The sequence below is a fragment of the Desmodus rotundus genome, chromosome 7 (genome assembly GCF_022682495.2).
Source record: "Desmodus rotundus isolate HL8 chromosome 7, HLdesRot8A.1, whole genome shotgun sequence".
Lineage (NCBI taxonomy): Eukaryota > Metazoa > Chordata > Mammalia > Chiroptera > Phyllostomidae > Desmodus > Desmodus rotundus.
Window position 1 is genome coordinate 103,125,154 of NC_071393.1, and position 14,940 is coordinate 103,140,093.

At 38.1% G+C, this 14,940-nt stretch overlaps 1 protein-coding gene across 3 annotated transcripts in view; it reads left to right on the forward strand.

The window, feature by feature from the left end:
- TMEM260 (transmembrane protein 260) overlaps nucleotides 1–14,940 on the forward strand; it is a 55,678-nt gene that overhangs the window by 14,260 nt on the left and 26,478 nt on the right. For all 3 annotated transcript variants that reach the window (XM_024567523.3, XM_045201354.3, XM_045201355.3), the window contains exons 4-5: nucleotides 7,921–8,098; nucleotides 9,249–9,362. In XM_024567523.3, the coding sequence (XP_024423291.2) occupies nucleotides 7,921–8,098; nucleotides 9,249–9,362 (292 nt within the window). The remainder of the gene's footprint in view (nucleotides 1–7,920; nucleotides 8,099–9,248; nucleotides 9,363–14,940) is intronic.

The window sequence follows — 14,940 nt, forward strand, 5'->3', positions numbered from 1 at the left end:
AAGATACCTTAATAAATTTTGGATTGCTACTTTGAATCATCGTATCTTTGATTTACTCTGTTAGTATGAGACTGAGCATACCTCGGCGACAATGTAAACTTTGATTTTGATTGTTGGTGTTGATGTGTGACTGTCTTTTACAGTACAATAGTTGCGTTATGAAAATAATCATAGTGGTGGTATTTGACGTATGATCTTTATGTAGCCTCATTAGATGTTATCTGTATACATCAGGTTAGGTACAAAAAATTGTATTTCATTTGCAGAAATGTCTCCTTTGATCTTCTCCTATGAAGTTCTATGAGAATTAGATTGAGAATGGAAACATTTTTTCTCACCTTATATCTAATTTATTATAACTGTTCTTAAATTAACATGGAGGATAGTTTAGACTATTTGGCAATTTAGTAGTGAGTTCTGGTGAAAAGACTTCATTTTGTTCACCATCTCATTTGAATTTTTCTTCTTTTTCTCCAGTTTACTATTAGTTTTGTTGAAGTAGTTTCATCAATTTAAGTAGAAAAATGTGTGTCTTTTAATTTTAAGATGTCACTCTACACATTATGTGTAAATAAACAAACATTAATTCCTTGGATGCTTTTTAAAAAATAATAATGAAGCGTACTTATTTAAAACAATAAAATGAAAATTGGAAGTAGGACTTCTGGGTTGCCAAGTGAGAACACAATGGTGTTTTCCGATTATGTCATTTTTAATTAAAAAAAAAAGCCATCAGACTTTGGTCTCTGGGTACCCGTTTGTATTCAGTACCCACTTAATACAGTTAATAAGAATCTGGAACAGGGGCAACCACGCTAGTCTTAGCAAAAGTAAGAAATACTTCTTGGAAAGGTGATGCTTATGCTGAGTGTACACAATCAGTGGGAATTGCCCAAGTGAAGGCAAAACAGTTCTGGATACAGAGAACCTCATATACAAAGAAGCCCAGAGAGGGAGAGAAACAGTTTTAAGCACAGGGACTTAGAAGCCATTTAGTGTTGCCGAAACACAAAGTCTGAGAGGTGTTATATCAAAAAATGAGGCTACGGGTGGGCTGAGATCAGATCATAAAAGGTTTTGTCTATTGTGATGAGGAGCTTGTCGTATTTTATAATCAACAAGGAGTCAGTCCAGGGTTGGAGGCAGAAAGGTGCAAGAGCAGGTATGTTTTAGATCCGTTGCTCTGGAGGCAGACAGTGTACCAAGCTGTTGTGTTGGTGTGAGCCTGGGGTGGTGATAACAGCTGAAATAGGGCACTGGTGGTATGGGTGGAGAACAGAAGATGAGTTTTTCACATGTTTATGAAGTGAAATTGGCGGGTTGTGATATGTTCAACAGAGAGAGAGGGAAGGGATCTTTTAATGGTGGCCTCTAGGTCTCTTAGGCAACTAGGCAATGTGGACCATGAGAGGCAGGTGATGAAAATCACTAAGAGAACATAAGAGCAGGAGCCATTTCAGGAAAGAGGACGAGAAATTAATTTTGCATGTGTTGTTGACATTGAAGTTGTCTGGGATATCCAGAGTTGGAGTGGCTCTGTGGCCGGGTGTACAGCCGTCAGTCAGAGACGTGAGAGTCCTGAATTAAGGGAGAGGCAGTGCTGGAGACAGATTTGGTTTCTTCAGTTGGTAGCTGGCAGTTGACATCAAGAGCGTAGATAAAGCCACCCAGGCAGAATAAACAGAGTGAGAAGAACAATTGCCCGGGAGTGAAATCTTGGGAAACACTGGCTTTAAAGGAGTTGAAGCAAGAAGAGGAACCATTTGGGAAAATACAGATGGCAGATCCAGAGCTATAGGTGGGAAACCAGAGGGATGAGAGGTCCCAGATGTCAGCACAGTGGAGGGAGGAGTGAACGACACAGCAGAGAAGTCCCAAAAGCCTATTGTATGTGGCAGTTAGATGGCCACTGGGGACCTCAGCAGGAGCAGTATCAGCAGAGTGCTAGGGTGAGCACAGAGGGTAGAGGCTGCAGATGTGGACCATGAGAGGCTAACACTGTGCCCACATGACCCCGAAGCTTCGCGTTGTGAAAGCATCCTGACATCCGCGTGCTCTGTAGTCATTTATCTCTGTCTCAGTAAAGGGAAAGGAAGCATGCTCAGATAACGCAATATGCCTTGAACAATATAATGAGACTGCCTACCTACAGAGTCTGTGAAGGACTTGAAGGCCTTCTCCAATGTCTTCAGAAAGTCCTCATTCTTACCGCTGCTGACATCCTTCTTTGGCTTGTCAGCAAGGCTCAGTCCAGCTTGCTGCGCCCTGACATGGGGCATCACACCTCCTTGTTAGAATGTATGTGATGTCTCAGCACTGGGCCACACACCTGTCTTCCTACATGGCACTCACCCTGCAGACTTATTCATGTATGGCTTACTGCTTGTCTCTCAGGACCAATACGTAGTTTTAATGAACATTTTAAGATTTTGAGAACAGCTTTATTAAACTCTTTTCCATCACGGGCCGCTTTCAACAATAGAAGAACCCAGTGCTGTTTAACAAGGCTGTTGCACCCTTCAAGTCCATGTGCCCTTCCCCGACCACTTTCACTCCCTGCATGACTTGGGCTTTCAGCCCACCCATTTCCTTGATGCCCCTACACTTGTCTTCCATTTAACTGAGACCGAGAATGCTTTGCTCATTCTTTTTGTCTCCTCCATCTGCCCTCTGGCTTTACTTCCCTCTCTGTCCTGTGTAGGCCCCATGGTTCATGACTTTAGCTCCCTTTCCCTCTTGTCATTCTGACTTACCTACCTAGTGAAGCCCTTGACCCTGGCTCAGGCTGCTGCTGACTTCTCCCCAGCCACGCAGACTCCACGTCCACACTCTCTGCGGTCTCCAGCCTCTGCGAGCATTGAGGGCTACCATCAAGTCCTTGTTGTGTATCCTGTAGCTTGCGGAGTTTTCCCTCAACAGATGTCTCAGAGTATCTCTACTTTTCCCAATCCACTGGTCTGTACATGTTACATGGTCAGTGAATGCTGGTGGATTCTGAGTCTTAGCATAAAGCAAACCTTTAGAGGCAGTGTGTTCAAGTCTGTGCATTTTAAGGGACATTCACAGTTTGATTTATAAAATATACTAAAAACCTTTGATTGTACATTTTAAATGGATGAGTTATATAGCATATGAATTATCTCAATAAAGTTGTTTTTTACAAAACAAAACATTCAAATCTAGAATTAAAAAAAAAAAGAAAAATGGAAATTGGAGAGCCCAGGGAATTCCTAGGAGGGCTGGATTAGTAGTCTCTGAGCCTAGAACACCTATAGTCCCAGGCAGGTATGTTCTAGGGGAACCACCCCGGGCTGTCATCTCTGGGCACCAGGCTCCCCAGCTCACCTGGGCTCTGAACATTGCCCCAAAAGTGCTGCCGTTGTTTTCTGTGGAAGTGATACAGAAATGCCACCAGCCAGGTCTGAATGTATTCTGTCCCCATGCCTGCCGCTTTGCCTCACCAGCCTCCAGTTGAAAGAATGGAACGGGCGCTTCTGACAGGCAGAGCCCAGGTCACACACCTGTTCGTGCTCTAGCTGCAAGGGAGGCTGGAAAGTATGCTGTATTTTCAGCATGTACCGTAGGAGGGCACTATGCCTTATAAGCTGGGCATGCCTCAAACATAGAAAGGGATTTTAAATGTTGAGCAGAAAGTTTAAAAACAAAACAAAAGAATACTCTTTTGTTTCTACTTTATATTAGGACTACAGTGCAAACTCCTATAAGACTTAGTTTGATTTCCAAGCAAGCTCTTTTAGATGCTAAAAAGATCAAGATTATAGGTTTCATTTCCATTAATGGTTTTATAATCAGTTACCACTCTTCTATAACCTCCCTCGGCAGTCTAACAAATTATTTCTCTGATATCAAGGAAAATCAGTTGTAGGAATCTATGAATTATTCTTTGCAAAACCATCCTGGCCTTAGCATGGGGGATGGGCAGAGATTCAGATTATAGGCCTTGCTAATGTAGGATTAGTCTTTAATAAAACGCTAATGTATGTAACTAACAGTCTAAGGTGACTGGATAAATTTTATCACTGGAGTTGATCATTTTACCTTACTCTCTTCAATTTTTAAAACCTTATGAAATAGTTGAGAAGGCAGTTAATTCCAATAATTCATGCCAGCAATTGAAACACTTCAGGATGTCTTCCTGAGCATAATAATGTGTTAAAAATCATTGTAGATTAATGAGTCTTGGGTTTTCTTCCTGAGAATTCATACGTATCAGGACTGTCACCTCTTTCGGTTCTCTTTAATTAACTGATGGTTTTAAATTTTGACTAATTGCCCTTTCCTGGGTTGGTGGGAGAGGGAGAGGTTAAAACCAGTCTTGAGAAATATTGAACACAATTCAAGCTGATAGTTTGCTGTTTCGATAAAAGAGAAATAAACACAATTCTAGTAGTTGACATAATTGTTATTCTAGTCTGTTCTTCACTCCAGGGGGTGCATATTTAACCAAATAAAAGTACTATAATGCAGTGGCACTAAATAGCTAGACTAACAGTTTGAATTCTGGTTAATTGCCATAGGACCTTGGAAAAATCACTTTACCTCTCTTGGACTCGATTTCTTCATTTAAAAATAAAAAATAGTATCTTTATGTGGAATATGGTTAAAATTAAATAAATTTATGTATGGTAAGCACTTAGAACAATACCTGGCACATGGCAGGCAAAAAAGTCAATAAATGTTAGCAAATTATCTGAGGAATTTGTTGATTTATTTTTTTTAACTTTTTATTTTAACATAATTTTAGATTTATAGAAAAGTGGCAGGAATAGCGCAATGTCTGTGTGACTTTCACCCAGGTTCCCCAAATGTTAATATTTTGCACTTTCTTTATCCTTGATTCATTTTGTTTTTAAGCTACAGTGATGGTATTCTTTTACCCATAACTATACTTCGGGGTATGTTTCTTAAAACCAAGAACATTTTTTTTAAATACCCACAGTGCAGTTCTCAAAATCAGGAAATTACCAATGGTACAACATTATTATCTAATCTATAGACTTGGTTCAGATTTTGCCAGTTGTCCCAATAACACACTGTATAGAAGAACATCCCAGACTGTGCCTTTTTTTTCTATTGTCGTGTCTGTTTATTCTTAATCTGGGACAGTTCCTCATGGGTTTTTTTTTTTTTAATTTTTTGATACATATAAGCCAGTTATCTTGTAGAATGTCCTTCAATTTGAGTTTGTCTTTTCCTTCATGGTTAGACTCAGGTAAAGCAGTTTTGGCAGGAATATCATAGATACACTGTTGTATTCTTTTCTTTGAAGAGAGCAGGAAGCACGTGAGGTTTGTCTGTCCCGTTACTGGGCTGTTAACTTTGATCATGTGGCTGAGATGGTGTCTGCCACTGTAAAGTTAACATTTTTCCTTTAGTAACTAGTCTATTTATGGAGGGGGGTGGGTACCTTTAGACTCTGCACGTATTTCTGGTGCTGCAAAACTTTACCCACTGGTTTAGTATGCATTGATTGGTATTATGGTTGTGAAATGGTGATTTCTAATTTCATTGTTTCGTATACAGTTATTAATTGGCATCCATGAACTTTCTCTTCTCCCCCATTTATTTATATCACTATACATTCATAGATTCTTATCTATTCATTGGATTATAATCTATTACTGTAAGTATTTTGATGCTCAAATTATCCCCAAATTGTCTAGTGAGAGCCCCCTTAAGCGGGCTCCTGTGTCTGTTGTTACATCTCTGAGCACTGCCTCCCTTTCTGGCACAAGGTGTTTCAGGTTCATTTTGTACTTGATCTGCCCTAGCCTTGAAATCAGCCATTTCTCCAAAGATGCTAAATGATATTTAAGTAGAGGAAGGAATCTTGTATGTTACGCTGACTTTCCAAAGTAATATTAACAGATGAATCATAGGAGTTCCTTTTAAAATGTTATTAATATTTTAAGATTAATTCATGCTCTCATTTCACTAAGTTTCCTATCTGTGTTTGGGGCTAGATGCTTCCAATAGGAGTGAAGTTTAACTCCAGTTCACATTTTAAAAACGATGTCAAAATAATGGTTACAGACAGTTAAATACTATAGATGTTCAGAGGTGGGCTAGAAACCTGGGAATTGGAGAGAAGTTTGAGAAAAGAGTTTGAATAAATACAAAGGAGCAGAGAGCACATTCAGTTCAGGGGTACAGCTTGAGCAAAGGTATGGCGCTGCGAATCGGCATGTTTTACTGGAGAATTTTGAGAAGACTGACTAGTTGGTGGAGAAAACAGTGTTGGTCATTAGTAGCTAGGTGGGTGGGGTTCAGTTTATTGGGAGCCCAGACTTTAGGCCAACTCATTACAAATTTATCCCGCAGGCAATGAAGAGTCCCTAAGTTCGGGGGCCAGGTGGTAATAAAGAGTATGTTTGGGAAGTTTAATCTGATGTAATATTGCAGAACAGATTGAAAAACAAGACAAGTCAGAAACCTATTAGAGTAACTGAGTCAGCCCAGAGCGGTGTGGCTCGTGTCGTTGGCATATCAACCCACAAAGCGAAAGGAGCACTCCCCCATCAGGGCGCAGGCCTAGGCTGCGGCTTCAGTCCCTGGTCCGGAGGCATACGAGAAGCAACCTGTCGATGTTTCTCTCTCACAGCGATGGTTCTGTCCCTCTCTTTCTCCTTCCCTTCCCCTCTCCCTAAAAATAAATAAATAAAATCTTAAAATAAAGTGAAATAATTGAGTCAAAGACCTTAGGAATACAAATTGAAAGGAATTTGGAAGGAAGAAATGATGTCAGTTTCTTGAGTCAGAAGAACTAGAATGGATACTGATGAAATAAGAAAGTGATGATTTTTAGAAAAGAAAGAAAACAAGTTGCAAAGAGAAACTCAAAGAAAAACAAGTTTGGTGATAACAAAATTTTTATTTTAACTTGTTTTCTATCAGGATTAATTAAGAACCATAGAATTACTCCATAACTTTTTATGCAAAACAATACAGTTAGTTAAGAAGCAATGACGTGGGGCCATATAATATCATAATTATTAGATATATTAATGCTTGTGGAATTTCATAACACTTGTCACACATAGATATTTGTAATAGCTTTAACTTCCATAGCTTTAGATTTATAGTGAAATAGGAAGTTTTCTTGGTTTGACATGCACCAGTATAGGCAAGCATATTACCAGTCTCAATCCTGTCGCTGACCTGAAATCTAGATTCCTGACAGATTTGAAATACATGGCTCTGGTTGGCATCTGGGGGAGTGAGAATATTGTTTCCAAGTGTAGCATTTGATTCTTATTGTATTAGTAAAATTCCCATACCCGTTCCTGCTTTTAAAAAATATATTGTTTTTAACTTCAACTCTGTGTAAAAAAGAAGTCATCAGAAATTAAGAGCTTAGCTAACAAGATTTTATTGGTCATCATATTTGGTCAACCATGAGTGACCAAAACATACTTTGGGAGGTGAGTGTAGAAAGTGCCTAGATCCAAACATTCCCAGGAAGTGAGAATGAGAGTTCCTGAATAAATATTTTGGCATTTCGTTAATTTTTACAATTGAACACATTTCAGCCTTAACCAGATTATCATTCTTTGTGGATATAGCGAGAAAAATGACACAGGTTTGTTATCTCTCTAGCTACTATCTCTTCAGGCTTTCTGAACTGTCTTGAGTCCTAGAGGTTACATCTGAGAACTAAACCTCATTTCATCCACAGGACACCAAACAGGTTTGTTCATTTGTTTGTTAATAGGTTAATATATGGACTTCCTAATTAAAATCTGTTGAAAAATACTATTACATGAAGGAATGCATTAGCCATGGAATGTGTTGGGATAGTGCTGGGTGACTGTCATAATTTCTGCTGCTACAGTTTACAAAAGGAAAATAAAGTCAGTTCTTCTTGGTGGGAAAGAGATTTCATGTTATCTGTACTTGCAGGCTTTCTGGCTCATCTGCTGGAGGAATCCTTGCTGCGGGGGTGTTTTCATTTTCTCGTCTAACGTGGCAGTGGTCCATTGCAGCCGAGGTTTTTAGCTTAAACAATCTGTTTGTGGGGCTGCTGATGGCTCTTACTGTACACTTTGAGGAGGCAGCAACTGCAAAAGAAAGATCAAAGGTAACCTATTTTGATCGAAGTGAAATCACTTTTTGTTTTAATTTTTACGTAGATGCTAATTTTTTTTTAAACTTTGGTTCAGGTAACTGTTTATCTGTTCTGATTACTGTCAAGGTAATTTCTCTTTCATGTTGAGAGAGAAAGTATTCTCAGGTCTTTTACTGTGAACCATGAGAGCCTTTATGAAAAACGGCATTTTTCCCCCCCTTGGAGTTCAAAAGTTTTTTGGAGAATGAGGGGTTCTGAAATCCCCTGTGAGTCCTATGGGAAAGACAGGCCTATTGGTTAGTTCCTCCACTGTGTGTGCGCGCTTGTGTGTGATTATAAGATGCCAAGCTCTAGATTGACCACTTTAAATTGTATACCATTATGGTACATTGACTTATTCCCTAAATGAAAAAAAAAAATCACATTTGTACTTTTTTAAAGGAAGATATCAAATGTAAAATAAAGTAGTTCAGAGAAGATAACAGTAAATTCTAAGGCAGGCGCTATCTACAAGAAACTCTGAAAGACAAAGCGCACCTGCGTTCTGAGCGCTCCCAGCCCGCGCAGCGCCAGCCCACCTCGCACAGGCAGCGCTGCGCGCGCCGTTAGAAAACGTGGGACAGAACCCACCGCAGCGAATCTGTACTTTCCGGAAACAGGTCTGTGCTGCTGTCTGCGGGGTTTTGTTTGTTTGTTTAAAGTAAACTTTTCTGATTATGAAAATAACACATGTTCAAAAAAGGGAAAAACACTACTCATCAATAACCAGATTCTAAATAAATAGGGTTGTATTTCATTTATTGAATTTAATAGAAAAAGTAAAGCAAAGAATTGCTGGATTTAGTTACAGATTTTACTTGAATAAGAATTACACAATATCCTATTATGGTTAGGACTTATCTAGCTATCATACAGGACTTTCTGAAATTTAGTTTGAAGACAGTAATTTAAGGTCAAATCGCAATGATTTGGTGAGAATTAAAGATATTAATAAAAAACAACGGTGATAAATATTAGTGACTGGTAAAGCATCTAAACGATTGATTTTAACCTCACCTGTGGTATGCCTAGTTTTACAATAAAGAATGGCCTTTTACTATTGTGCTTGCTTAGAGTTTTAGGTGAGCATTTAACTTGATTTTTCTCTTTTGTTTATTTTCAGGTAGCTAAGATCGGTGCTTTCTGCTGTGGCCTTAGCTTATGTAATCAGCACACAATAGTACTCTATGTTTTGTGCATAATACCATGGATTCTCTTTCGACTTTTAAGAGAGAAGGTAGGCTTTGGAATTTTGTAAAATTGAAAATTCGTAATACTTTATTTAGGCCCAGTATAACATATCATGGGGCTTTAGTTCTTTTTTAGTTTTACATATTACATAAATTACATTAGGCTCTAACAATATTTAAAAAATAGGATTTACAACGATTATGTAGTATTGATTACAGTGGCATCTGGCCTATTTCATTATTTTCTTGCGGATTCTGAATTGCCCTTTGATGAAAATAGGCCGAAAGTAAAATTTCTTAACTGTTCTGTTATACATTCTAAGATACTAGATAGTGTATTACTAACAGTTCGTTCTTTCATCCAGCTGTCTGTTGAGTGCCTGCTGTGTACCAGGTGCTGGTCTAGGTGCTAGGGATTCAGCTCTCAACAAAACAGACCCATCACTACTGTTGTGAAATAAATAATAAGTCTCTGGTAAACACCCGTTCTGTTTTCTCAGATTTCCCTAGAATTAAAATGATTATTTTCGTTTTTTCTCTGAAAGGAAAATGAGTACTCATTAAATGGCGGTACAGAGCCATATAGAAAAGTTACTTTGTTAGGGTGGAGGAGCTGTGGTATAGAGAAGATAGGGAGCTGAGTTAGACGCAAGTCTTGGGAAAGATGGACGCTCTTTATGCTGCCCGTCTTTCTCCCAGAGGCTGAAACAGTCTGTATGCAAAGCCCGGTCTGGCGTGATTTTACTTACTTTATTTATTGTTTATTTGTTAATGACACCTCAGGCACATTGATCATTTTATTATTTGTCACCTATACCCAGCTATCATCGGAATTATATTAGAAAAACACATAAATTATATAGAAAGATGGAAATAATTCTATCAAAGCTTTAGATAATTGTATTTACGGTACTTGAATATATTTTATTTGTTAGCTTCTAAGCAACAAAGCAAAAAGAGTAATACGGAGTTGTAAAATTTTTATTATATGATAAAAATAAATAAAAGGGAAACATAATTGACAGGAAAGATGAACTTCTTGGAACTGAATTTTATTAAGTTAATTGTATAAGACCTTATGTAATGAATAGTAAACAGTGTAATAAGCACTGTAATTTAATAATGGTCTTATAGAGTACACAGCAAGTTCTTTATATGGTCTTTTATTATATAAGCTCTTGATAAATAAGTGAAGATATAAAATTAAAAAAATATAACTCGGCAGAGACTTCAGGAGGCCCAAACATCTTCCTTGTGAATTGATGGGTCCACAGATAGGGATGCACTGACATCCTGATTCAGTAACCTTAGCCAGGCTTCTTTTCGTTCTTTTCAGCTTTATTGAGATATAATTGACATTGAACGTGATATAACTTTAAAGTGCACAATGTGATTATTTAGTATATGTATATATTGCAAAATGATTACAACAGCTTCGTTACCTCTCAGTTACAATTACGTGTGTGCGTGTGTGTTGAGAACTTTTGAGATCTACTCTCTTAGCATCTCTCAGATATACAGTACAGTATTGGTAACTGTACACCATGCTGTGCCTCATATCCTCAGAACTTACTCATCTTATAACTAGAAATTTGTGCCCTTTGACTGCTTTCATCCACTTCCCTCCATAACCCCCATCTCTGGCAACCGCCAATTACTCTGTTCCTAGTGCAGGTTTTTAGATTCCACATATAGGTGAGATCATACAGCATTTGTCTTTCTCTCTCTGACTTATTCCACTGAGCACGATTCCTTCAAGGTCCATCCATGTTGTCTGTCACAAATGGCAAGAGTTCCTTCTTTTTATGGCTGAACAACATTCCAATGTGTATGTGTATAGATAAAGATATAGTTACTGTATTTTCTTTATCCCTTTATTCGCCAGTGGGCACTGAGGTTGTTTTCATGTCTTGGCTATGATAAATAATGATGCAATGAACAGGAGCATGCAGAGATAGTGATCTCACTTCCTTTGGATACACGAGTTATACCCAGAAATGGAATTGATGGATCACATGGTAGTTGTGTATTTCATTTTTTGAGGAACCTCTGTACTGTTTTTCAAAGTGACTGCATCGATTTGCATTCCCACCAACAGTGCCTAAGGGTTTCTTTTCTCCATATCCTCATCAGCTCTTGTTATTTCTTGTCTTTTTGACAATAGCCATTATAATAGATGTGAGGTGATACCTCATTGTGGTTTCGGTTTGCGTTTCCCTGATGATTAGTGATGTTGAGCACCTTTTCATATGTCTGCTGGCAATTTGAATATCTTCTTTGGAAAGATGACTATTCAGGTCCTTTACTCATTTTTTTTTAGTTAGATTATTTGTTTTTATTTGTTTGTTTGCTATTGAGTTTGGTTAGTTCCTTATATATTTAGAATATTAACCCCCTTATCAGATGTGTGGTTTGCAAGTGTTTTCTCTTATTCCACAGGTTGCCTTTTCATTTCATTGATACTTTGTTTCTTTGCACAGCCTTCTTTCTTTGATGTAGTCCCACTCACTCGTTTTTGCTTTTAGGGCTTGTGCTCTTGGTATCATATCCAACAAATCATTGCCAAGACTAAAGTCAAGGAGCTTTTTCCCTACATTTTCTTCCAGGAGTATTATGGTTTCAGATCTTACATTTAAGTGTTTAATATATTTTGAGGTAATTTCTCTGAGTGGTGTAAGATAGGGGCCCAATTTCATTCTTTTGCATGTGAATATCTCATTTTTCGTGGTCTTCGTGTCCGTTTTTATGCTAGTACCATACTGTTTTACAATACAGTTTAAAATTCAGAAGTGTGATGCCTCCAGTTTTGTTTTTTTTCCCCATCAGGATTTCTTGGGCTATTTAGGATCTTTTGTGGTTCCATAAACATTTTAGGATTCTTTTTAATATTTTTGTTAAAAAAATTGCCATTAGAATTTTGATAGGTATTGCATTGAATCTGTAGATGACTTTGGGTAGTATGGATATTTTAATGATACTTATTGTTTCAGTCCATGAATATAGGATATTTTCTGTGTATTTGCATCTTCAATTTCTTTGATCAATGTCAAAGAGTTTTCAGTGTACAGACCTGTCATATCCTTGGTTAACTCTGTTTCTAAGTGTTTTATTATTTTTGATGCTATTATAAATGGGATCATTTTCTTTTATTCTGGGTAGTTAATTTTTCATATGTAGAAGTGCAACTAATTTCTGCATGTTGATTTTGTATTCTGCAACATCACTGAATCTGTTTATTAGTTTTAACAGTTTTCTGTGAAGTCTTTAAGATTTTCTATATGTAAGATCATGTTATCTGCAAACAGAGACCATTTTACTTCTTCCTTTCTGATTTGTATGTTTTTTTATTTCTTTTTCTTGCCTAATTAATCTGGCTAGGACTTCCAATACTATGTTGAATAAGAGTGGTGAGAGTGGGCACCCTTATGTTAGCTTTCAACCTTTCATTATTGAGTATGATGTTAGCTTCAGACTTGTCATATATGGCTTGTATTATGTTAAGGTATGCCCTAGATCAATTAAATCAGAATTTTTTAGGGGGCTCTGCAGATGGGCAGAACTGCTGGCTGGAATCTCTGCTCAGGAATGCAGGAATACACTTTCCCAAGATCTGAGCACCAGTTGCTTTGTAAGCCCAGGTTCCCTTCTCTATCTGTCTGATCCTCAGTGGTCGAGCTCTGCAAATGTCCCCAGTGGTTCCCATGAGGTGACACTAGAGTGGGCTTCCTGGAAAGCATCCTTCAATGCTAGAGGAGCTGGATGTCCCCTTGGGCTCTTTTTTCCCCCCTGCAAAAACCATAGGCCCAGGGGTGCCCTCTTTGTGCAGCACTGTGCTGGCCTGAAGAAGGGGTGATGCGGTCAGTTCTAATGCAGTCCTTCTCAGTCTCTGTGTTCCAGGGGCACGCTTCAGCCTCACCCTGGTTTCTGGTATTTTCACAATGGTGTTTTGTCTGTGGATCGTTGTTGGTTGGTCTCTTTGTGAGGAGGGCGGAAGTTAGGAATGATCTGTGTTGCCAGCTGAATGGTGTCACTCTTAGCCAGGCTTCTGACATTGGAGAAGGTACATTCAGATGTCAGAGAAGTGCATTTCAGCCAAGTATTTCGTGTTAGTTGACTGGGAGGAGGCCCATATGCTTTGTGTAAAGCATGCAGGGCTCAGAGCGGACAAGGTAGGAGGCTGCTTGGAGAGCCTGTCGGCCCTGTACTGAGGGCAGTGCTAGAGAAGGATGAAATTTTTGGAAGTGTGACTCTTCAAAGGACCTTTTATTTCTATTATTTAAATAACAGAGGCTAGAAAAGAAGGTCCACCAATCATGTGACAGGGTAGTTGGATTTGAGGTAGAGGAAGAAGTCCTGAGTCAGTTGGTTGCAATTCTGGCTGCTCCTTAAATTATCTGGAAAGCTTTAAAAAAGTAAGCGTGTGTGGATATGTGTATACATATATTAATGTATGTATATATGTATGTGTGTATATTTATGCATATATATATATATATGTATGTATGTGTGGTGCCACCCTAAAATAATTCTGACTTGGCCCCGGGTGAAACCCAGACACTGGTACTTTTGAAAAGCTCTCCAAGTGATTCTAGTATATGTACAGCTGGGACGCATTCTCCTGCAGTCTGTGAAGTAGCTCTCATGTAACTGTCTCCCTGTTTATTTCCTACAAAAGGAAAACCCTGCAGCAATCGCATCTCCCCATTCTAAACTGATCTCTGTAATATGTAGAAACTGCCAAAATACAAACATTCACTTTCGTTAAGACTACTTTTAAGAACAGCAAAGGCGTGTTGTTCGGTTAGTCATTTCTTACACTCTCTTGAGGCCATCATTTTTATGCATCTCATTACTACTTTAGAAATATCAAGTGAAATCAGCACAATAATAAAAGCACTCCATAACCAATTAAGAATGTTTATTTGAAAATGCTAATATAAGGCAACTGCTTATCCTATGGCTGGTGAATGTGAATCTTGGTTCTTGTATTTATTGTAACATGTGAATTTCCCTTTTTTTAAGGGAAAAATTAGGAATTTCCAATGATAATATCTGTAAGAGACCCACTTTCCCAATTACTAAAGTGACCACTATTTGAATCTTTCTGGTAGTACATCAGAATTCTTTTGGGCTTAACCTTTATAAGAATTTGTCGGTATTATCCTTTGTTTTAGAAATGTGCAGATGAGAAATATATTCTCACAGAGACAACATTGTTACATAGAACAACAAATTTCCTTTAGTACTCCATTCTGTATGTAAATTGAGAATTACGAGCATTTAGGTAAGCTAGTAGGTTATTTAAAAGTTAGCTTCATTTGTGCTAAATATTTCCATGAAATGCCCAAAACTCTTGTAGAAAGAATTATATTATCAATGTATAATCAATATAGACCTAAAGTCTATTCCTGCTGAGAGCAATGAAGTGAATTGGTATTAGGACAGTATTTTGGTCATACTCAAAATCAGCCGAACAGCTTAATCACTTCCACGTGGGTCATCTCAGCTGTGCAATGCTGCTATCGTGACATGGTTTTGGATGTAACAGATGCAATAAACATGGTACTTATGAGTCTTTGCTTATAGTATTTGCTTCACTCAGATTTCACCTGCCATGCAGAGGCA